The sequence below is a fragment of the Notolabrus celidotus genome, chromosome 9, assembly GCF_009762535.1.
Source record: "Notolabrus celidotus isolate fNotCel1 chromosome 9, fNotCel1.pri, whole genome shotgun sequence".
In the NCBI taxonomy this organism is placed as follows: Eukaryota; Metazoa; Chordata; class Actinopteri; order Labriformes; family Labridae; genus Notolabrus; species Notolabrus celidotus.
Window position 1 is genome coordinate 33,536,794 of NC_048280.1, and position 24,649 is coordinate 33,561,442.

The following is a 24,649-nucleotide window of genomic DNA, read 5'->3' on the forward strand; positions in this document are numbered from 1 at the left end:
CCTTTATGTGACTTTTCTACTTTATACATGAATTCATTTCTATAGCTCATAAAAACACAAGTCTACCAAACAAGGATTTGTTTCTGAATCCTCCTCTGAGGACTGAACCATTCAGGACACTGGCTGAGGATAAACCAGTTTAACAACATTTTTATATTTCAGTCAGCAGAGACGTGTAATAGGAAACTTGTTCCGTGAACATTTCAGTCCGTCTGCTTCTTTAAACCTCCACTTTGATTTTGATTTGATGTTTGAATTCAGCTCAAATGCAGAATAATGCTCAGTTTAATTCAGCACTCATATTACAACAACAATAGGAGAGGCGGCTGACACGTATCGCACCCTCTATTGATTGCTGCAGTGATAACAACTGGGGCGGAGTTTCCCTGAAATCTTGGCTTGTTACAACAATAGGAGAGGCAACTGATCCGTGTCGCATCCTCTATTGAGTGCTACAGTGATAACAACTGGGGCGGAGTTTCACTGAAATCTTGGCTTTAAGAGAGCTTGATACGAATTTGCCAGCAGAACAAGCTCTGATCTGCGAGTCTACCTGTGCGAGTCCACTGAACAAGGCCACTGTCTGACCAGCAGTGTCACCTTTTCAAACGCATCATGTGCTATAAACATATCAAAGTCCTAAATCAGAGCAGAAAAAAACGCTACAATGGCAGAAAACACAACCCTCAAAATCTGTCCTCTCTTCAGTTTGCTTCCTTTCCGCAACCTTGCGTCACAGTCGGTCTCTGGAACTTCCAGTCTGCAGTTAACAAAGCAGAATTCATTCACTCTCTGACTAAACTGTCCGACATTCAGGTCCTAGCCCCGACAGAAACTTGGATCCACCCAGAAAACACTGTAACACCAACTGCCCTTTCAGTCGATGCAATCTTCTCTCATACACCTCGCTCTACGGGCCGAGGAGGTGGTACAGGCATTATCCTACCTGATGACTGGAACTTCAACCAGCTTAAACCAATGAGCAATAACACATCCTTTGAGTACCATGCAATAAAGGTCACTGCACCTATTAAGGCTTACATGGTTATGGTGTACCGCCCACCAGGGGGACACTTGGACAGCTTCATTGTGGCACTGGACATGCTACTCTCAGACATACCTGATGATGGCTCACCACTGGTAGTTATGGGAGACTTGAACATCCACATGGATAAAGCACAGGCAACTGATTTCATCTCTCTATTATCCTCCTTTGGCTTAAAACAGACTGCAACGCCTCCAACACACAAAGCTGGCAACACACTGGATCTGATACTGATACGCAACTGCTCCACAGCTGATCTGAGTGTGACTCCTCTTCACCTCTCTGACCATTACTTTATTCAGTTTTCGCTTGGATAACCAGAATCTCAACAATCCACTACTCAATTCATATCATACCGCAGAAACATTCGGTCACTTGACCCAACTAAGCTGTCTGATGAGGTCTCAGCGGCTATGGCTTCATGTAACGAGTCCTTCACATTCTCTACTAATAAAGCTACAGACACATTCTGCTCCTTACTGACCTCCTCTCTGGACAAACTCTGCCCACTGGTGTCCAAGCCTACCCGAAACACTCCACCCTGTCCCTGGCTCACGGAGGTGATCAGAGAGCAAATGGCAGGGCTAAGAGCGGCTGAGAGAAAGTGGCGTAAATCCAAACAACCCACTGACTTGACAGACTATCAGCAAAAACTCTCCTCATTCACCTCTGCTTTAAAATCTGATAAGAAGGCATTTTATCATGCAAAGATCTGTGCTGCCACCGATGCACGCAAACTCTTCTCCGCTTTTACTTCTCTGCTTTCTCCCTCAAACACACAACCCTCCACTATGTTGACCCCGGACATGTTTGCCTCATACTTTACTGACAAGGTTGCTACCATCAGTAATAAATTCTCTGAGCCTGACCAACTCAGCTCTCGGCCACCAGCTAGTGATTCCTCACTCAGTTCATTCTCTCCACTGAGTGAGAGTGAAGTCACCAGGCTTCTGCTTGCCTCGAAGCACACAACCTGTCCACTTGATCCGTTACCCTCACATCTCCTGCAGGCGATTGAGCCCACAATCAGCCCGGCAGTAACAAACATCATTAACTCCTCTCTGTCCACTGGTGTTTTCCCTACTACATTCAAGCAAGCAAGGGTCAGACCATTGCTCAAAAAACCCACTCTCAACCCAGCCCAGGTTGAAAATTACAGGCCGGTCTCACTTCTTCCATTCCTTTCAAAAATACTTGAGCGCACAGTCTTCAACCAGCTCTCAGAATACTTACAGAACCGTGATCTACTTGATCAGTATCAGTCTGGCTTTAGGCGGGGCCACTCTACTGAAACTGCACTGTTGTCGGTAACAGAATCGTTGCGTATGGCTAAAGCAGCGGGTCAGTCCTCAGTTCTCTTGCTGCTGGATCTGTCTGCTGCTTTTGACTCAGTAAACCACCAAATCCTCCTCTCTACACTCTCCTCACTTAGTATCTCAGGGTCTGCCCTCCAGTGGTTTAAGTCCTACCTCACAGGGAGATCTTTTAGCGAATCATGGAGAGGAGAAGTGTCCAATATGCATGGCTTATCAACAGGGGTACCTCAAGGGTCAGTGCTTGGCCCCCTCCTGTTCTCAATTTACACCACATCACTTGGTGCAGTGATCCGCTCCCATGGCTTTTCCTATCACTGCTATGCAGATGATACACAGCTATCTTTCCCACCTGACGACAACTGTCTCAGCTCGGATCTCATCCTGCCTTGCTGACATTTCTAAATGGATGAGGGAACGTCACCTACAGCTCAACCTGTCCAAGACTGAGCTTATTATCATTCCAGCCAGTCCCACTATGGACCCATAGATCAATATCCAGTTTGGATCACAAAAGTCTGCCCGAAATCTGGGTGTCATGATCGATGACCAGCTAACCTTCAAGGTTCATGTTGCCTCGATTGCTCGGTCCTGCCGTTTTTCCCTCTATAACATCAAGAGGATCAGACCCTACCTGACAGAACACGCAACACAGCTCCTGGTTCAAGCTCTTGTAATGTCACGTATTGACTACTGCAACTCTCTACTGGCAGGCCTCCCTGCATTCACAGTTAAACCTCTGCAAATGATCCAGAACGCAGCAGCACGTCTGGTCTTCAACCAGCCTAAGACAGCTCATGTCACTCCCCTGCTCATTTCACTACACTGGCTTCCAGTTGCAGCTCGGATCAGATACAAAACTCTAATAATGACTTACAAAGCAGTAACCAAAACTGCTCCAGTTTACCTGGAACCCCTCATCCAGGTCTACTGCCCTTCTCGCCCGCTACGCTCAGCCTCTGAAAAGCGCCTAGTGCTTCCAGCACATAAGGCCTCAAAATCAAAATCACTAGCTGGACTTTTCTCTTCTGTTGCCCCTAAATGGTGGAATGAATTGTCCAACTCCATTCGATCTGCAGAGTCCCTCTCTACTTTCAAAAGACAGCTAAAGACCCAGCTCTTTAGGAAGCACTATGCACTTAGCTAGACTGTTCTCCACTGTTGTCCCCAGTGGCAGATCATGTCTTCCAGCTACAATTGACTCACACTGTCCTGCTCTACTCTGGGAATCTGTGTTCAGGTCTTGAGTGACCCAGCACTTGGTACTTTGGTCATTATTGTGGTGATGTTAATTGTTGATGATGATAATGGAAGGTCTTAAATTGGTTGGTTGCTTCATTGTAGAAGTTCCTTATTTTGAAAAAAATAAATAAAAATAAAATAAAATTCCTTACTTACTTTTGTTCATTGCCTTTACACTGCTTGGCAGTACCTGCACCCAAATTGACTTGAAGTACTTTGTTACTTTTACTTATCTTCCTCTTTTCTAGGAAGGTATTATGAATGGTGTGTGTTGGAGCCAATATTTTATTTTTGCAGTGGTGTAATAAGTACTTGAAAGCCATACTTGAGTAAAAGTAACGATATCTTACTTGAAATCTACTCAGGTAAAAGTGAAAGTCCTCCATTAAAGAAGCACTTGAGTAAAAGTCTTAAAGTAGCTCAAATTAAATGGCCTTAAGTATCAAAAGTCAAAGTACAAAGAAACCAAACAACTAGAAAGTTTTTTCTCTCACAAGCTTTATTAAGTTCAATTCTCCCTCCCTCCCTCAACTCCCTTCTCCTCTTGCTCCCTTCCTCCCTACTTCACCTCTCCCTCCCTCCCTCCCTCCCCCTGCTTCCTCCCTTCCTTAATTTAAGTCCACAAATTTGCGGTTCATCTTCAGCAGAAGTTGGTTTTCAAAATTGTGAGAGTTCAGTCGTGCTCTTCTTGGGTGTCAACATTTAAATCTGCTGAACTGAACTCTTTAAGGACTCAAAAATGAAGATGATTGTCCACAGTCAAAGCATCAACAAAAACAATATTCAAAACCACAGAAACTACTGTCTCTGCAGCTCGCTGAAACGCAATAGCTGATTTGAATATAAGTAATGCCTCTGACATGACATATAGCCAATCATGTTTAAGAATTTCAGGGTGGCCAATCAGTTTTCAGGAGGTGGCCAGGGGTGGCCCTCAGGTGGTGGTTTGTCAGTATCTCCACTATCACCAGTGGATGAGGCTGCTTCCATCATGCTGTTGACTGTCGAATATTCGCAGGCCATGTGTGGTCTCGCTGAGATGAGCCTCAGCTTAATTTGAGAGCGCCAGTTATTCACGTGAGAACACGCACAGTCCCAATAATCCATACATCATGAGACAATTATGTTCACATTTTATTTTGTAACGTGTAACAACGGTGACAATATAAATGTAGCAGAGTAAAAGTATCATTTTTTCTTTTTAATGTAGCAAAGTAAAAGTGAAAGTGCACCAAAGCACTAATTAGCACAGATGTTGCGCACTAGGAGGCAAAAGTTTTTTGACTGTGGCAAAAGGACGGATGGTACATTTGTTTGTCTTCATTGTTTTTACTAAATAAACAGATGGGATTTCCCAATGTAAGTTTTGTACTAAATACATTTAATTTTATGTTCAAGGAAGGACATGATTGGAGCGTGTCATCTAAAGCCACTCGTGTTTACCTTGCCCTACATAATTGTGCGCAAACAGTGTGACTCTGGACACAGGGTTGTAGAGGTTATGAGTTTTATGTCGGGGGCAGCTTTGACTAGATGACGCAATGCCAATTTGGATCCAAGTAGAATTCATACGGGTCACCAGTGCCCCTCCTGAACCATCCTGTGGAGAGAGAATAAATGACGGTTATTGAGCTAGCACAGGATACCTTTACAGAATCAGCTATCTTGCTGAAAACCAAAATGTTCAGCAGCTGCAAAAATCTGACCTCTTTGGACATTTAACTGACAGATGAATGAGAATAAGGTCACCTAATGAAAAAAAGAACCATATAAAACCAGAGTAAGGTGGGGGAAGAAGTTATAATTAGATTACAGTAAGGTTATGTTAACAAGACTGAATCAAGCTATGATATGCTATGGTTTCCATTTGCATAGTTCAGTTTGAACCTGCATTTGTTGATACAGCCACAATCTGTTTTCTTATTCTCCTCTATCCCTCTTTCCAACCCTAACTCAGTCTCAGCAGATGTGTGTCTAACATGAGTCTGGTTCTGCTTGAGGTTTCTGCCTGTTAAAAGGAAGTTTTTCCTCGCTGCTGTAACTAGCTCAATACTGCAAGATGCTAATGGTGGATTAAGGTGGGGTCAGACTGAGTCTTATTCTGTCTTGGTGATGGGTCTCTGTTCATAATTTAACATAGAGTACTGTCTAGACCTGCTCTGTTTGGAAAAGCATCTTGAGATAACGTTTGTTGTGATTTGGCGCTATATAAATAAAGATTGATTGATTGAAAGACAGCAGTTTATGGTAGTGATATCGAGCCCATGTAGTGATTTCCCTCTATAGCTCATTGTAGATCATAACCATTGTCAGGGACCAAGCAGCCATCACAGCCATCCAGTATTGATTTTTGGTCTTGTCACTATTGTTGAGAGTTGTCCCCAGATTTGCTGAAATCTTTCAATGGTATTATGTACTGTCGAGGATGAACTCCTCAAACTCTTTACATTTTTACTCTGAGAAACATGACTCTGAAATTGTTGAACTATTTGCTCACACAGACTTCAAAGAGCAGGGAATCTCTTCCCATCTTTACTTCAGAGAGACTCCTTTTATACCCAGTATCAGTGCAGACTCACTGTTGGAGGGTCTGATAGTACACCCCCGTATCCTCAGAGCTTTTGCTCAGCACTTACCCTTAAAAGTGCTCCTGTTTGACTTAATGGAACTAGATTATAGTCAGGTAACACTTAGATATATGGTCTAAACCAGAGAAAGATAAGCATATGCTTACATTATTTCACTGATTAAAATAGGGGGGTGTTAGATCAAAAATACACAAAGCCTTGTAGTCACCTGACATTCATCCAGTAGTTCATCCGATCCCATGCTCTGTATTGGTCCAGCACATATCTCATGCTCTGTAAGTCCAGGAATTGAGCTCCTGCACTCATTGTTTCCAACTACCTGTACTTCCACATTGCCTCCAGAAGGTGAACCTAATCAGAAACACGTCAAACGCAAGATCATAATTGAGATACCAAATAACAAACAAAAATGCAAAACATGCAAAGACTAGTTATTATTCATGCAGTATTATCACAGCATGTGTGCCACTAATATTTAGGAAATACTTCTCATTGTATAAATACTCGGTGATCTTACCGCTTGGGACCCAGCTTTCCATCCCGGTGCGGAGAGTGCTGTCTGGTGCTGCTAAGCAGACTGGATATATGGAGTCCGTAAAATTCACAGGCACTGACAGAGTTAGAACACATGCAAGTGCATTCTCAAAACCACTCTCCACCCCGGTAGAATCATAGCAAAGTCTTGATTGAACTGTCCAAAATTCCACGAAGTCACTCGTGTTCCTGCGTCCCAGAGACACAGTTGTGGTGAATTCGGCACTTTAGGGAAAAAAAGGAGAAATACATGTTTACCTTGTCAGCCTACAAACAGTTCTACAATAAGTATGCACCAGCAGCCCTGCCATCAGTGTGAATGTGAAGTGAATGAGTGAATGTGACATGTAATGTAAAAGCACGACCGCTAGGGACCCAGCTTTCCATAGAAAGTATGTATGTATGTATGTATGTACAGCAAAGTCTACCGCATTGATTCAAGGCAGAAGTATAATCCAGGATTAAGGCTGTTCACTTGTCATCCGATCACCTTGGACATTGTCAACACCAGATACAGACAAGTCCTATATTTCCCTGTGGTATCATATTGGAATCTAACAAGCAGAAAAACTAAAATAATAAAGATATACTTTAATAATCACTCACTCAAATCCACAGTCGGAATTTGTCAGCACTAAGTCACTGGAAATTAGGGACCCTGAGCACTGGCGGCCTCCATCATGGGTAATAACGGCGTGCCAAGGCCAATAGTCTTGATAATCGTGCCCTTCAATCACTCTGCCACATTCTGCAGAGAAAAGATATGAACTTCAAAAATGTGCAACTTGTAGCATTTCAGTCAACCCTTCAATGAAACCGGAGTCATTGTCAGTTTTATTAACCCTCCTGTTATGTTGCGGGTCAAATTGACCCATTTTAAAGTTCAAAAATCTAAATAAAATTGTTAAAAGTATTATTTCGCTATGAAACTTCTTCTGCTTGGCTTAATTACCGTAAACAACATAACCAATGAAAATGTCTAATTTCACACATTTGCAATACATAGAAAAAAAAAATTCTAAATGTAAAATAAAATAAAATATACACAAATCCATGTCATGTAAAACTATTGCATTTATGTTTAAGGCTTTTCAATGTACATTAGAAAAAAGTTTGAACATGAATTTGACATGAGCACCATTGCACTACATTTAAAATTGTTTTAAAATTAAAAAAAAGTTTATTGGGATTTTTTAAGGGTTTGGACACTTTTGGATCATTAAATATGCCCCGGGTCAAGTTGACCCAGGACCATTATTGCTGTTCCAGAGAAACAAACATAACAGGAGGGTTAATACATCAAACAAATGAAAAATGTGAAGAATTTGTTTGGATGTTTGCTTACCTGACATGTCTGAGTCACACCCTAAGACGGAAAAACAAAGGAAGCAATTTATCAAACATAATGACATCAGAAAAAAAAAACAGTCTGCGCTGTTGCCAAAGCACCTACTCCCTTCCACACACTCTTCTGGTAATGCAGACATAACTTTCAAAAACCTGACACACCTTAGCTAAAGAACTCACTGCATATTGTTTTAAGCACAGACAAAATAAACACCACCCGATCATTTATCACAGTCACACGAGGTGACTCCAAAGACTATCACCCTTTTAGTTTACCTGTGCCCAAAGTGGTGTTGGCCTTTTGCATATAAGACGGCTTCCACGGCAGCAAAAGAACAATTTTATGATGTTTACACTGTCTTGTGTTTTAGCTAAGTCACTTTAATCACAGGGGGTCCTTATTTATTTTCACAAACTGACTTAACAGCATTGATGTGCCCAATAATAAGATACAAAGTCATGAAAAACTTCCACTTGATTGGCACTTTTTTAAAAACAAAAAGTAGCTTTAAGATACGACAAAATGCAGCTAGCACGTCACATAAGTGATGGTGGACTCTTTAAAAAGAATAAACTGTATTTTAAAAGGTAAATTTGTAGGAAAAATAAAAATGGTGCATTATAAATATGAATATCAAAGGATATTTTTGCTGAACCGCTCCCTTGCTCATCCCTCCCAGAAGCAGCTGTGGCCTTTAATAACAAAAAACTCCGACATGATCCTTGCTAAGTATAATCCTTTGTTTTTCAAACTATTTTGTTCACAACAAAACGCACTCTCTTCTTCATTTTCCAATATTTCCGGTGGCCACCCTCTGAATACATAAACACATATGTCACGTACTAATTTGTCTGTTCTGTGCTATCGTAGAAACATTGCGGAGCAGGATATCAGCTTCTGTGGAAGAGGACGTGCTCTTATGTCGATATAAAAGCTCATTCTAAGTTAGCAAGATAACATGATGGTTATATTCAGGTGATTCTGCTCAATGCTGCTAACTACTACACTATAAGAGCTACAATCATCAACCCATGTACTCTGACATCAACCTAACAGACTTCCACCACGTCCATTCCAAACATCATATCAGAAATAAAATCATCAAGCTGTCTGTCTTACCATTAGGTGAGAGAATGATCAGCATGGCCACACTGCACAAGAACGTGTATAGAGCCATTTTTCAACTGTGTCCACTTCCCTTTGTCCTCAACTTTTAACAGCTCCTGCCAAAAACTGGGCCTCGCCCACAGTGTTAAACCGCAGATTAAATGTCACATACTTTCTCCTGTTTGCAAACCTGCATGTGCGATTCATACCAATCACAATTGAACAACACAAGGAAGCAGCCTTGATGCCTGCATCAACTAATGCCTCAGGCTGATTATGCCGACTGTAAATAACAGGCTCACATCCACATAAGATCAGTCATTAGAGGTTAAATAGTGAGTCCTCAAAGAACCTCAAGGATGGTATGAGTTGTGTTAGATACAGTACTCCCACATTGATAACCTGTTCTTCCTTAACAGCAAAGATTGTATATTTTACATGGCTCAAGGTGTTAGGTGTGAATCAACAGGCTATGTTTGTGTTTTATCAGGCTGTACTGGAGAGTATCATCAGGTATGGGATGACAGCATGATACGGTAACCTCTCTGTTCAGCTGAAAACAAAACTCTCTCGCCTGGTGCAGACTGCCATAAAGGTCATAGAGAAGACTGGCAACCCTTCCCTTCAGGCCATTTATGATCAGTCTGTTTTTGGGCAGGCTCAGAGAGTACTCTCAGATCCATTGCACATCCTTTACTCTGAGTATGAACTTTTACAGTCTTGAAGACGGTACAGAGTCCCCAAATGTAAACTGAATTGTTTTAAAAACTCCTTTGTGCCGATCTCTATCAGAATTTTAAATAGTGAAAAGCCTGTGACGGTTGGGACAGTGTTATGGTGCTCTTTAGGAGTAATGACTGTGTGTCATTTACAGAGGTGGGTAGAGTAAACCGAAACAGTACTCAAGTAAAAGTACTGTTACTTTACAATGATGTTACTCAAGTAGAAGTACGAGTACTCGTAGAAATAAGTACTTGAGTAAGAGTAAATAAGTACCAAAAAAAACTACTCAAGTAGTGAGTAACTTGTGAGTAGTATCATATATACAATTGTATTATATTTGGAAAGGCTAATAACAATGTGAAGTGCACATAAATATGAAAATGCCAAAATGAATGCTGTTAGGCATGGTTTGCTTTCAGACATTAAAGGTGACATATCACGCTTTTTTCATCAATATATATTGGTCTAAGAGGTCCCCAAAACATGTCTTTAAAGTTTATGCTCAAAAAAACACTTTGAAATCAGATTTTGGTCTGCCTGAAAAGCCCTCTTCTTCAGTCCTCCTCAGAACACTCTGTTTTCTCTCTGACCACGCCCCCTCAGGAAGTGGATGTGCCTCGGCTCTCCAGCACGTTGATCTAATGTTTACATGTTGGCTGAATATACACGGCTGCTCAGAGATCGCGTTACTTCAACCCTCTGAATCTGATCCAGAATCTGATCCTGATGGAGAGGCGCCTGCAGCAGGACCTTTCTGAACGATTGGTCATAGATTTAGTGTTTCTTGTTGTTTTATTTATCAGTATGTAGACGTGTGTCTTGGTACACAGCTATGAAAATGTAGCTATGTGGCTATGCTAACTAGCGCTAGCACTTATCCATGATAAATAAAAATCATCCACTAGATCTTCAAATCTGCAGACGTGGGGAGTAAAACCGACCTCTGCCAGAAAGGCAGCGGGACCTTTTCTGAAGGATTGGTCACAGATTTAGTGTTTCTTGTTGTTTTATTTGTCAGTATGTTGACGTGTGTCTTGGTACACAGCTACAGCTACGAACATGTAGCTATGTGGCTATGCTAATTAGCGCTAGCACTTATCCATGACAAATATAAAAAACCACCACTAGATTTTCAAATCTGCAGACGTGGGGAGTAAAACCGACCTCTACCAGAAAGGCAGCAGGACCTTTTCTGAAGGATTGGTCACAGATTCTGTGTCTCTTGTTGTTTTATTTGTCAGTATGTTGACGTGTGTCTTGGTACACAGCTACAGCTACGACATGTAGCTATGTAGCTATGCTAACTAACGCTAGCACTTATCCATGATAAATAAAAATCATCCACTAGATCTTCAAATCTGAAGACGTGGGGAGTAAAACCGACCTTTGTGTTTATTAAGACAGCCTACAACTAGCATGCCTCCCTCCTAAGTTACCCTCCTTGTTACCACACATTTGTGCAGGTAATGAAAAACGGAGGAGGGATTCAGTATTATTCTATACAGTCTATGGGCTGAACAAGCTCCGAGCTCTGACTCCGTGACAGACCAGATATTGTTGTTACGTAACAAAAACACGGAAGTCTGAAACGGCTCGTTTCACACACATTTACAGAAAGGTGGAGAAATCAAAACGGGGCAGAATGGATTTTTTTCATTCTCGGGGGGTTTGTAGACATGCCAGGGACACATATTTCAGGTAAAGAACCATTAAAAAGTCCATTTTGCATGATATGTCACCTTTAAAGAAAGAGAAGCTGCAATGTGCTCAAACTAATGTACCCGCTTTCATTTTTCAAAACAAGCTGAAATATATCTATGCCTTCCAAACTTTCTTTTTAACCTTTAACTAATTTTCAGTACATCTTACTTAAAAACATAACTTTAAAGTGCTAAAACATAGAACCCTTAAGTGTTCAAAAAGGCCATGAACTCAGTCCTGAAGAATCTCTCTGAGGTGACTGTTGAGCTTCAGAAGGAGCTGTTTTTATCAGCATGCTACCTTACTGCTCTCATAAGTTAGTTTAGATTACTGTCCAACATTTCTAACATGCTTTTTAAGATTTAATGTTAACCAGTATGATCCTTAGATTACCTAACTGATAATTAACTATAACATGTTTTTAAGATTTAATATTAACCAGTATGATCCTTAAAGGTGACATATCATGCAAAATGGACTTTTTAATGGTTCTTTACCCAAAATATGTGTCCCTGGCATGTCTACGAACCCCCCGAGAATTAAAAAAATCCATTCTGCCCCTGTTTTGATTTCTACAACTTTCTGTAAATGTGTCTAAAACGAGCCGTTTCAGACTTCCGTGTTTTTGTTACGTAACAACAATATCCGGTCCGTCACGGAGTCAGAGCTCAGAGCTTGTTCAGCCCATAGACTGTATAAAATACAACTCAACTCCTCCTCTGTTTTTCATTCCCTGCACACATGTGTGCTAACAAGGAGCTTAGGAGGGAGGCATGCTAGTTGTAGGCTGTCTTTATAAATACAAAGGTCGGTTTTACTCCCCACGTCTGCAGATTTGAAGAGCTACATAGCTACAGCTCTAGCTCTAGCTGTAGCTCTAGCTGTAGCTCTAGCTGTAGCTCTAGCTGTAGCTCTAGCTGTAGCTCTAGCTGTAGCTCTAGCTGTAGCTCTAGCTGTGTACCAAGACACACGTCGACACACTGACAAGTAAAACAACAAGAAACACTAAATCTGTGACCAATCCTTCAGAAAGGTCCTGCTGCCTTTCTGGTAGAGGTCGATTTTACTCCCCACGTCTGCAGATTTGAAGATCTAGTGGATGATTTTTATTTATCATGGATAAGTGCTAGTGCTAGTTAGCATAGCCACATAGCTACATGTTGGTAGCTGTGTACCAAGACACACGTCTACATACTGATAAATAAAACAACAAGAAACACTAAATCTGTGACCAATGGTTCAGAAAGGTCCTGCTGCAGGCGCCTCTCTGTCAGGATCAGATTCTGGATCAGATTCAGAGGGTTGAAGTTACGCGATCTCTGAGCAGCCGTGTATATTCAGCCAACATGTAAACATTAGATCAACGTGCTGGAGAGCCGAGGCCACATCCACTTCCTGAGGGGGCGTGGTCAGAGAGAAAACAGAGTGTTCTGAGGAGGACTGAAGAAGAGGGATTTTCAGGCATGCCAAAATCTGATTTCAAAGTGTTTTTTTGAGCATAAACTTTAAAGACATGTTTTGGGGACCTCTTAGACCAATATATATTGATGAAAAAAGCGTGATATGTCACCTTTAACTTACCTAACTGATAATCACCATGACATGCTTTTTAAGATTTAATTGTTCTATGTTGAAGCTCAAGATTTCCACCGTATAGAACAGAGTAAGCAGTGCATAATGTGACTGTTTCTCCTCGTCATTTGGAAGTTATGAGAGAGTCTGAATGTTGGGTACAGGGTAAACATGTTCCTCCTTGCGGCTATTTATAGCTCTGGATCAGAAGGCACTGCAAGAGAGATAGCAGAGTAAAAAATAAAATATAAAATGAAAATAAAGGAACGGTAAAAGTAGCAACCGCACAGCCCAATGTAATGAAGTAAAAGTACCTCTTTTTTAACACAATAGTACTTGAGTAGGAGTAAAAAGTACTCTGCAAAACAAATACTCTCAGAAGTATATTTTTTTGAAAAAACTACTCAAGTACATGTAACGGAGTAAATGTAACTCGTTACTACCCACCTCTGGTCATTTATTGTATTTTTTATGTGTTCTTGTTGTTATTTTGATTTTTAAACAGCAGGTAACGTGTGCATCACTGATGTCAAAGACAAATTTCCCAATAAAGGACAATAAAGGGCATCAAATCTTTGAATACAGATCCTATATATCCTTTTAGATAGGCTGGGTCTTACCTGTGAAGCCAGCGACGACCAACACATGGATGAAAACAACTTTAAAACAGAAAAAGATGACTCCATTAGCGCTGATATTAACTTTTGCACTTACCCTCATGCTATGACATTTTATAGTAAATCTGATGCTAGTCTCTCATAAGAGCGTTCAGTTATCTCTGTTTACTCAACAGTTGTTCCCAAAGTTCAAGAATTAATGGAAGCATGTGGAACAGAGGGAGATACAAGCACAGATTTCCAAATAGGACTTAGTAAGCTACGCTGAAGGTGAAGTTGTGTGGATTTAGTGTCCACAGAAAACAAGTTAAAGAGGACGCTTTCTACAGCAGACACAATTGTACTAGGGATGCACATTTTAAATATTTTCCGTGATCGATTTATGGACATGCTAACGATAAATTATCAATAAATCAATAAGGAAAACCATTATTCTTATGTTAAAAACAATGCCAAATACGTTTTTTCCACCAAAATTTTATTTTCTACAGCAACAAAATGCATATAACTGACGGTATTGAATACAGGTAGCCTACATGTTTAACACATTGATTATCAACAATCAGTCTCATAGAAATATTCTCTTAACATCTGGTTCACATCCAGTAGTGGACCTCCGCTCTGTTGATATAGGCATGCTAACTGTCACTGTAATTTACACCAATGTTTGGCTTCAATCCCTTGTTACCGTAATTTACAGATCCGTGGAGTTGTTTCTATCCGAACTTTCTGTGGGCACTCCAAGCAGTAAAAATGTATGTTATTGTATAACTTCATGTGAGATACCTCAATAGTCTTATAAAGTAAAGGTTCATAATACAAACAAAAAGTACTTCAGAGTACTCACAGTGTCCAGTTTTCTGTCTACTCATTCTTACTGAGAAAATTAAACGTGTATTCGGTCAGGTGTCAGCCGGGAGCGCAACCTGGTCATAATCAGTCCAGCTGCAGAAAAGCCCAGACGGCTCTGATGTTGCTGCTCTGAAAACATAGCGTACTAGCGTACTACATAGCAGCCCGTAGCATGTTGATGCTAAACAATGCAATGCCCGATGTTCCCTGCGAGCTGAGGAGAAGGAGGCAAGGACAACATGCTGGTCCTGAGGTGCAAGCTAAGAAAAGACGACATGGACCTGTCCTTCCACACACCGTTATGGGGACTGTGAGATCTATCTACGATAAGGGGGACGAGCTAACCCAGCACCAGAGGGAATACTGGCAGAGTAGCATCATGCTAACAGAGCTAACACCGGACACGAACGCCACATTGGAAGGATTTCACCTGCTGTGGGCGGACAGGATACAGGAGAGTAAGACTGAACTAACTGTTGAAGAAGGCCAGCTCAGTCCTGGACCCTGTGGGGGTGGTGGCTGACAGGAGAATTATGGACAATCTGTCGTCTCTGATGAACATTTCTTTTTTTTAGATATACAGTATATTCTGATAGATTAGATATACATTGACATAGAGTGGTCTAGACCTCCTATGTTTGTAAAAGCGTCTTGAGATAACGTTTGTTGTGATTTGGTGCTCTACAAATAAAGATTGATTGATTGATTGATTGACTAGCAATTCCCATCAGTCTGTTGGATTTGTATCTAAAGGTGGGGAAATATCCTGTTTAAAGTTGTCAACCCTCGTGTCGCTGTTGGCAACAGGAGCGTATTGATCCTCTTAAAAAAGTGGAGACCTGACGCACAGCCTCAGCCGCCAGCTGAGCGTCTCCTCTGTGCGCAACACCTTTAACAGCTGATTCACATTGAAACATGCTTTAAACTTAAACCACCTCCCTGATAGCTGAGTGTAATATATGACCACGTGATGTTTGTTCCATGTGATGGAAAATTGAAAACAAAAAATGCGTGTTTCGAGTAATGTCTTAATCAATTGTGTGCATCCCTAATGTGTACTATTCTGGATGTTAGTGAGAAACTTCAGAGATTTTAGGCAAACTAGCTTGATATTAAGTCTTGACGAAACAAACAAGGTTTTTGCATTCAGTCCAACAAAACACTTACACATCTGATTGTTTTGTCATTTCTTTTTAAAATCATACTCACAGAAAACATTCTTGCACGACGCTGGCCTGACCATCCTGATGACACCACTCAGCACAAAGAGTACATGAGGCTCTTGAGGGATGCAAATCATTGGGGGTTATTTGCATGCAAAATGACCAAAAGGGGATTCATTTGTTTGCAAACCAGAGGCTGTGGCTTCACTTCCTCTCTCCTTTATTTCCACAAGTCAGACAAAGTAGTCCTCAGTTTCCATTGAACCAAACAAACACCAAACTGACTGGCTTTAAAGCCTCTGGAAACGTAAATGGAATATTTAAAATTCACATAGAATATCAAAATGTAATGTGTAATCAAGCTTCAACAAAAATCTGAGTGAAATTAAACATCCACAACTATGAAGAAAAGTCTGTTCAAAATCAGCTGATTTTACAGTTCAGAGCCAGTCCAGAATCTGAAAATGATTCATGTACAATGGTCTCTGAGTGCTGAGTCACTAAATCCTTCAGAATCAGGACTTCTATCATTTATTAGTTTTATCACTCCATAGTCTCCAGGGCATCAAGACCATGGGACGCCCGGAGCAGAGGAGGCTGAAGTGTAGTATATGTGCATGAAGAGGAGCTCGGTGTCAGACAGAGCTGTCTAAACTCTGAGCTGTTTGTAGAAAGTTAGTGAACTGGGGTCCGTTTCACAAAGCAGGTTTAGTGAATACTCTGAGTTTGTTAACCCTGAAATGAGGGAAACTCTGTGTTTTCCGTTTCACAAAGGGAGGTAACTCAAACCAGAGAAAGAGGGGTAACTGTAGCCTGTTTCACAGAGGGAGGTAACTCAAACTCTCGGTCAGTTACCGTAGTAACAGACTCTATGAACCTAATCTGGCCGGGACCAGGTTTTTCTCAATGAACCTCATGTTTCTCTCAGTCTCCGCCCCCTTTCAGCCACACACGGTATTTGATTTCCTCATTCATTCAGTCGGCAGGCGAGTGTTGGCGTAGCGTATTTCTGCCGTCTGTTATTTAAATAATAATTCAAAAATCAATCAGTAGGCCTATATTAGGTGCCAACTTTTTTCACTAAAATGGCATGTCCTTTTGTTAATGATCCCGTGGATGAAGGTGCAGCATTATTGCGCAGAGAATTAAATGTTCGTCGGGAGATGATAATCAGACCGCGCATAGATGTTTTAGCATTTCTGGACAATTATCTTTTTGAGCGGTACCGTTTCACTTCACAGTCGGTCATCTACATACACAACCTAATCCGTCCGTACATTTGCAACATTACCCACCATAGTCGTGCTCTTACATCCCAGCAGATATTGTGTGTTGCTCTGCGTTTTTTTGCAAATGGGAGTTTTTTGTATAATGTTGGAGATGCAGGGCACTTACGTAAGGCCACTGTATGCAGGACGGCAGAGCAGTCAGAGACACCATATCCCGCATCCACTTCAGAGATTAAGACAATATCATCACCACTACCAGCACCAACACAGCAGCAGTCAAATAAAAACATAATACAAATTTCATTTGGTCTTCTTTATTTCCTACAAATACAAGAGATAGTTTAGTTAATGTTCCTGTAGTTAACATAATTCACCTGTGACCATGCACCCACCTCTAACTTGTGCTCTAGTAATTCAATTTCGAGATCTGCCCTTCTCATCTGGCGGTCCAAGAACTGCATTTCTTTGTCGTTTTTTTCAATTTATTTCAGCAGAAATATTTTATAGATATCTTTAACTGGTAACTGGGAATACATAAGGAGGACATTAAATTATACAGTTGCACATGAATTCCACAGAATGAACCTCTGGTGTTTACTGAACATCCATCTCACGGTGTCAATCTGTGCAGTTGAAGTTGAGGGACCCTCCTGCTGCTTCCCAGCCATGCCCTGTTAAAAAGGATGAGAATGTGTTAATACTTCAGTGTAGGCTAAATGTCACACTCTATTTTACACCATAATGTTAAGAAATGTGAATGGGAAGAGAACTAGCAATAACATATCAAATGTTACCTCTACAGGCCTTTCTGGTTCCCCCTCTGTGAAGGCAGCAGACAAAGTCTCCTCGCACTCTTCATCCTAGATGAGTGATATGTCTCAGTATACTTAAACCACCATTTGGCAAAATCTTTGGAGTATTGCCTACTTACAGTTACAAGGTCTGTTGTGGCGTGAGGGGGCTCCACCAGGCAGATAGCACCATCAGAATATGTTGGGAGAAAAAATGAAAAAAAATGAAAAGGGAAATAAATATTTGTATGAATAGGCTTAAAAAAAGATATATAGGTCTAGGAATATTACATGTTATAAAGGCACTTGTGTCTTGGGGGGTGGGCTCAGAGGATGAGCTCCCTCCAGGGATTCCCTCAGTCGCTGGCCTTCCAAAATTCTGTCTCAGGGCCAGCGCCTCTGCCTCCGTTAGAGGTGGCGGTGCTCGGCCGCCACCCGTTTTACGGGCATCTGCTTTCTTTCTGTTGGCTGAGTAGAAGTCTGTGTTAGTTTAAATAGGCTTAATTATTTAACAGAACATGATATAGATGAAAATACATGCATGTGTGTGAAAACAGCATTATGTTGGGGATAAAACAACTGCACAGTCAAACAGCCACTTAATATTTACTTTACGATGTAAAACATGATCAAAATGAGGTACCCCCATGATATTATGCCGAGGTCTTACCTGTTTGAACAATGTTTTTATATTTCCATCTTAAGCTGCAGCCAGGTGCGCTTCTCCCCCGCGTGATTGCACCTAAATGAAATAAATTAATAGGCTACCATTCAAGCAGTTTCCCCCTGTGATTGCAAAGGACTACATTTAAACATACGCATTGACCCGAGCCGCAATGTTCTCCCATGCCGTCTCCCTCTGTTTGGCACCTGCAGCGGTGTTGCTTTTTTTTTTTTAAAAACATGCTCAAACTCGCCATATGAGCGAATAAGGATGTCCAGTTCCAGTGGGGTGAAAAATGCCGCCCTCTTCTTCTCCTTTGCCATGGTGACTCGTCGAATCGGGGTTCCATTGATGTTGTCTTTTTAAAGTTGTGGTGCACGCACTTAACCCCAGGTGAAACTACTCCAAGTTGATTTAACTAACTCAAATCAGCTGTTGTGGAACCGAAAACACAGAGTTTCCTATCTCAGAGTAGATCAAATAGAGTTCAGGGTTAGACTCAGAGTTTTATTGAACCTGCTTTGTGAAACGGACCCCAGGTGTTCTCTGTTTGTTGATATGAATGTGTATGTGTGTGTCATTATGCTGCAAAGATCAATGCTCTCTGTGCAAAGATGGAGCATCAGCGCCCTCTGCTGTCTGTGAAGAGACATGCATGTAAGGAGAAGTAAAAAGCATCCCGAGGGCACTTTTTCTACATTTTCTACATTAGGAGGGGCATCCAGAGGGCACTTTTTTCTACATTTTACACATTTGAAGGGAATCCAGACTGCACTTTTTTGTGTTTTTTCCTTAGTTGGGGCATCCAGAGGCCACTTTTTCATTCATTTTCATCTGAAAGGGCACCAGAGAAGTAATTTTTTAATGTTTTATTTAATACAGTGGAATAAAAGAGAGGGCATTTCGGCGCATTTTCTTTTGCACATGATGGCATGACCATCTGCTGTCTGTAAAGAGACATGCATGTGAGGAGAAGTAAAAAGCTTACAGCACCTGGTATTCCCAGGCGGTCTCCCATCCAAGTACTAACCAGGCCCGACCCTGCTTAGCTTCCGAGATCGGACGAGATCGGGCGTGTTCAGGGTGGTATGGCCGTAAGCAAAGATTGAAGGTCTAAAAACACGTATTATAGATGTCATCTTCACTGTCAGAAACTTTGGTACAGTTCATGACTGCAGTGTTAGTTTCCTGAATGCATTTCAGAGTGCCAGGAACCAACTGTCACTGCAGGTGCCTTCAGGGACCGTCGTAAAAGTGCAATACAGCCCTTGTTTTTTGCTTTCATGGCATTTTTATATTTAAAGGAAAACAAAAAACTGTTTATCTTTTTCTATATTGTTGATTATATTACATTATTAACATAACATAACATAATGAACTACAGGGGTATCCAGAAGACACTTTTTCATGCATTTTAGTGGTATCCAGCAGACATTTGTTTGAGTTTGATGTAAATTAGAGGCAAACAGTGGGCATTTCTTCTACGTTTTATACATTTGAGGGGCATCCAGAGGGATCTTTTTTGCATTTTATACATTTCAGGGGCATCAAGACGGCACTTTTACTACATTTTTTTACATTTGAAGGGCATCCAGAGGCCTCTTTGTTGCGTTTTTTTCTTAGGTTTGACATCCAGGGGGCACATATTTGCATTTTCCACATTTGAGGGGCATCCAGAGGGCACATATTTGCATTTTCTACATTTGAGGGGCATCCAGAGGGCACTTCTTTGCATTTCTACATTTGAGGGGTATCCAGATGGCACTTTAGTGCGCTTTTTTCCTCAGTTGGGGCATCCAGAGGCCACTTTTTCTACGCTTTATACATTTCAGGGGCATCCAGAGGCCTCTTTGTTGCGTTTTTTTCTTAGGTTTGACATCCAGAGGGCACATATTTGCATTTTCTACATTTGAGGGGTATGCAGAGGGCACTTTAGTGCGCTTTTTCCTTAGTTGGGGCATCCAGAGGTCACTTTTTCATTCATTTTCATCTGAAAGGGCACCAGAGAAGTAATTTTTTAATGTTTTATTTAATACAGTGGAATAAAAGAGAAGGCACTTTGGCGCGTTTTCTTTTGGACATGATGTCATGACCATCTGCTGTCTGTAAAGAGACATGCATGTGAGGAGAAGTAAAAAGCTTACAGCACCTGGTATTCCCAGGCGGTCTCCCATCCAAGTACTAACCAGGCCCGACCCTGCTTAGCTTCCGAGATCGGACGAGATCGGGCGTGTTCAGGGTGGTATGGCCGTAAGCAAAGATTGAAGGTCTAAAAACACGTCATCAAAGTGTCATCTTCACTGTCAGAAACTTTGGTACAGTTCATGACTGCAGTGTTAGTTTCCTGAATGCATTTCAGAGTGCTAGGAAACGACTGTCACTGCAGGTGCGTTCAGGGACCGTCGTAAAAGTGCAATACAGCCCTTGTTTTTTGCTTTCATGGCAAATCTTATATTTAAAGGAAAACAAAAAACTGTTTATCTTTTTCTATATTGTTGATTATATTACATTATTAACATAACATAACATAATGAACTACAGGGGTATCCAGAAGACACTTTTTCATGCATTTTAGTGGTATCCAGCAGATATTTGTTTGAGTTTGATGTAAATTAGAGGCAAACAGTGGGCATTTCTTCTACGTTTTATACATTTGAGGGGCATCCAGAGAGATCTTTTTTGCATTTTATACATTTCAGGGGCATCAAGACGGCACTTTTACTACATTTTTTTACATTTGAAGGGCATCCAGAGGCCTCTTTGTTGCGTTTTTTTTCTTAGGTTTGACATCCAGATGGCACTTTAGTGCGCTTTTTCCTTAGTTGGGGCATCCAGAGGCCACTTTTTCATTCATTTTCATCTGAAAGGGCACCAGAGAAGTAATTTTTTAATGTTTTATTTAATACAGTGGAATAAAAGAGAGGGCACTTTGGCGCGTTTTCTTTTGGACATGATGTCATGACCATCTGCTGTCTGTAAAGAGACATGCATGTGAGGAGAAGTAAAAAGCTTACAGCACCTGGTATTCCCAGGCGGTCTCCCATCCAAGTACTAACCAGGCCCGACCCTGCTTAGCTTCCGAGATCGGACGAGATCGGGCGTGTTCAGGGTGGTATGGCCGTAAGCAAAGATTTATGGTCTAAAAACACGTATTATAGATGTCGTCTTCACTGTCAGAAACTTTGGTACAGTTCATGACTGCAGTGTTAGTTTCCTGAATGCATTTCAGAGTGCCAGGAACCAACTGTCACTGCAGGTGCGTTCAGGGATCGTCGTAAAAGTGCAATACAGCCCTTGTATTTTGCTTTTCTGCCATTTTTATATTTAAAGGAAAACAAAAAACTGTTTATCTTTTTCTATATTGTTGATTATATTACATTATTAACATAACATAACATAATGAACTACAGGGGTATCCAGAAGACACTTTTTCATGCATTTTAGTGGTATCCAGCAGACATTTGTTTGAGTTTGATGTAAATTAGAGGCAAACAGTGGGCATTTCTTCTACGTTTTATACATTTGAGGGGCATCCAGAGGGATCTTTTTTGCATTTTATACATTGGAGGAGCATCCAGAGGTCACTTTTTCTACGCTTTATACATTTCAGGGGCATCCAGAGGTCACTTTTTCTAAGCTTTATACATTTCAGGGGCATCAAGACGGCACTTTTACTACATTTTTTTACATTTGAAGGGCATCCAGAGGCCTCTTTGTTGTGTTTTTTTCTTAGGTTTGACATCCAGAGGGCACTTCTTTGCATTTTCTACATTTGAGGGGTATGCAGAGGGCACTTTAGTGTGCTTTTTCCTAAGTTGGGGCATCCAGAGGCCACTTTTTCATTCATTTTCATCTGAAAGGGCACCAGAGAAGTAATTTTTTAATGTTTTATTTAATACAGTGGAATAAAAGAGAGGGCATTTTGGCGCGTTTTCTTTTGGACATGATGTCATGGCCATCTGCTGTCTGTAAAGAGACATGCATGTGAGGAGAAATAAAAAGCTTACAGCACCTGGTATTCCCAGGCGGTCTCCCATCCAAGTACTAACCAGGCCCGACCCTGCTTAGCTTCCGAGATCGGACGAGATCGGGCGTGTTCAGGGTGGTATGGCCGTAAGCAAAGATTTATGGTCTAAAAACACGTATTATAGATGTCGTCTTCACTGTCAGAAACTTTGGTACAGTTCATGACTGCAGTGTTAGTTTCCTGAATGCATTTCAGAGTGCTAGGAAACGACTGTCACTGCAGGTGCGTTCAGGGACCGTCGTAAAAGTGCAATACAGCCTTTGTATTTTGCTTTTCTGGCATTTTTATTTTAACCAAGAGAATCAAAATATAGGCATGCTGGTCACACCAACAATGCTTTCTGGCTTTTTTTTTTTTATCCAGGGATAGGTTAAATTATTTAACATAAGATATTACACAGGCTAAAGTGTTAAAAGAGTGAATTGTTGACGATTTTAACCAGTGGTGGACTCAGGGTGGATCTCAAAGCTCTTAAACTTCAGTCAGTTCTTGTATTGTATATCCTTTTTTTCCTATTGTTAAAATTTTAATCACTTGAGATACTGGATTTTTGATTTTCATTAAAGATTCAAGAAAGCTTTATTGCCAAATGAGCTCGCACACACAAGGAGTTTGATGTGGTGGCTGGCTGCAGTATAGGTCAAAAAATCTGTCTCCCCCATTCATTTGAATGGGGGAGCAGTCAAAGTTTAATACACGTACGAATGTTTCTCATAATGATGGTGATATGTAGTTAGTATTTGACTGTTTTGTGTTGGTTTCCTTTGATTCACAGCCGCCGTAGAGGGAAACTTCAAAGGACACACAGCGTCTTGCTACGCTGTAGGGCGGAGCTCGTTACAGTGGCTTCGCAGGCTCTGGCTGCACAATGGCGGCACCCAGGAGGGGGATTTTTTGGCTTCAGAACCGTACAACGGAAAGAGGCGGAGCAACGCTGTCCATTTTTATTCAGAGTCACAGATTTTGAGTCACAGCGCTATTAAGGTTCTTAAGAAAACACATGCAAAAAGACAAAACACAAGCAAATTAATAAAACTTCTTCATCAATTTGACAACACATGCGCAGCATTTAGAAAACGAACTGCCAAGACCACAACACAACGGAAGTGTTTCCAGAGGACACTTAAAAGTGATGCACCCATCCGGACACGCTTGTTGTTGACACAGATTTTGAGTCACAGCGCTATTAAGGTTCTCTTACTGCCAGTGGTGTTAGAAAATTAGATTAAAAAGTTAGTGTTTTTGCACTGCTGTGAGCTCTCAGGGCCACTGTACTAACCAGCTCAAATCTCCTACACAGAGCTTTATACATGACTTTTATTTATTTTACAGGCCTTTAGGTTTATGTTGATGCTGGACTGACCGATTTTAAAAACTGTGAGGTTCATCATATTTTGAAAATCCAGATAGAAATATTTTTAAAAAAAGTAACTACTGGAGAAACTAATTTGCTGTCAGCATACTAATATGTCAACAAGGGCCCACACATCCTTTAGACAGCTTGACATATTGACATTTAACTAACAAATAAACTTCATTATTGCCAGTCCCTCCCCTGCCCTCAGAGTAGGGTGCACTGAGCAGCCCCCACCCCCCCTCACCATACACCTCCTCCTCCACAAATCTGCCCCTCGCTCTCCCTGCCTGGATGGCTGGCTGGCAAGTGACAGGACTGACAGACGAGGCCTGTTCCTGGGTTAGTATCATGTCGGCGGGGAGCGAAGCCTCCCGGCGGTGTCAGCCATCATGGTGCCAGCTCCAGGTCTAATGAGGGAGACTGCCGCCTCGGCATTCCCTCCCCGGTGTCAGGAATGGGCCGACAAATCAGCAGTGCATCACGGGCCCGGCACAAATGATATGTTGACAAATGCAGATATTTCACTTTTAATTGACACTAAGAGACAGAGATGATCCGGCTGCCAGGGCTTCTGAGGAGACAAGGACAAGACAAGATGGGAGAGAGCTATGGAGAGGGAGAGAGAGTGCAGATAGGGGGAGGGAGGGGTGAAACAGTGTTAGAGAAAAGAAGATAATGGAATAGGCCTTGGAAGATGTTTAATATTTGCGCAGGGTGTCATTTTTTCTGCGTGTTATGGTTGAGGTGGAGAAGAAAGGGGGGGTTGAGATTAGAGG

At 41.4% G+C, this 24,649-nt stretch overlaps 2 protein-coding genes and 4 non-coding genes across 9 annotated transcripts; all 6 read right to left on the bottom strand.

The window, feature by feature from the left end:
- Positions 1-4,503: 4,503 nt before the first annotated feature.
- On the bottom strand, positions 4,504-15,924 carry LOC117819232 (tryptase gamma-like). 4 transcript variants are annotated; one of them, XM_034692494.1, is made up of 7 exons: positions 15,852-15,924; positions 13,794-13,832; positions 8,068-8,088; positions 7,329-7,470; positions 6,706-6,947; positions 6,397-6,539; positions 4,504-5,200 (listed from the first exon to the last, which is right to left on the bottom strand). In XM_034692494.1, the coding sequence occupies exons 1-7, from the start codon at positions 15,883-15,885 to the stop codon at positions 5,024-5,026; spliced, it is 798 nt and encodes a 265-aa protein (XP_034548385.1). In that variant the 5' UTR covers positions 15,886-15,924; the 3' UTR covers positions 4,504-5,023. The 4 variants fall into 4 exon arrangements, with proteins under 4 accessions (XP_034548385.1, XP_034548384.1, XP_034548386.1 ...); XM_034692493.1 differs by lacking the exon at positions 15,852-15,924 and having other exon boundaries at positions 13,794-13,900; XM_034692495.1 differs by lacking the exons at positions 13,794-13,832; positions 15,852-15,924 and adding an exon at positions 9,190-9,284.
- Positions 15,925-17,425: 1,501 nt separating this feature from the next.
- On the bottom strand, positions 17,426-19,030 carry LOC117819178. The gene is made up of 7 exons (XM_034692422.1): positions 18,644-19,030; positions 18,496-18,567; positions 18,119-18,305; positions 17,966-18,026; positions 17,829-17,894; positions 17,649-17,705; positions 17,426-17,558 (listed from the first exon to the last, which is right to left on the bottom strand). The coding sequence occupies exons 1-7, from the start codon at positions 18,810-18,812 to the stop codon at positions 17,517-17,519; spliced, it is 654 nt and encodes a 217-aa protein (XP_034548313.1). The 5' UTR covers positions 18,813-19,030; the 3' UTR covers positions 17,426-17,516.
- A 440-nt stretch (positions 19,031-19,470) lies between these two features.
- On the bottom strand, positions 19,471-19,589 carry LOC117819637. Its single transcript, XR_004632577.1, has one exon. It is a non-coding gene; the product is annotated as a 5S ribosomal RNA (ribosomal RNA).
- A 1,037-nt stretch (positions 19,590-20,626) lies between these two features.
- Positions 20,627-20,745, bottom strand: LOC117819647. The gene has a single exon (XR_004632585.1). It is a non-coding gene; the product is annotated as a 5S ribosomal RNA (ribosomal RNA).
- Positions 20,746-21,496: 751 nt separating this feature from the next.
- LOC117819658 lies at positions 21,497-21,615 on the bottom strand. Its single transcript, XR_004632596.1, has one exon. It is a non-coding gene; the product is annotated as a 5S ribosomal RNA (ribosomal RNA).
- Positions 21,616-22,489: 874 nt separating this feature from the next.
- LOC117819665 lies at positions 22,490-22,608 on the bottom strand. Its single transcript, XR_004632602.1, has one exon. It is a non-coding gene; the product is annotated as a 5S ribosomal RNA (ribosomal RNA).
- Positions 22,609-24,649: the final 2,041 nt, after the last annotated feature.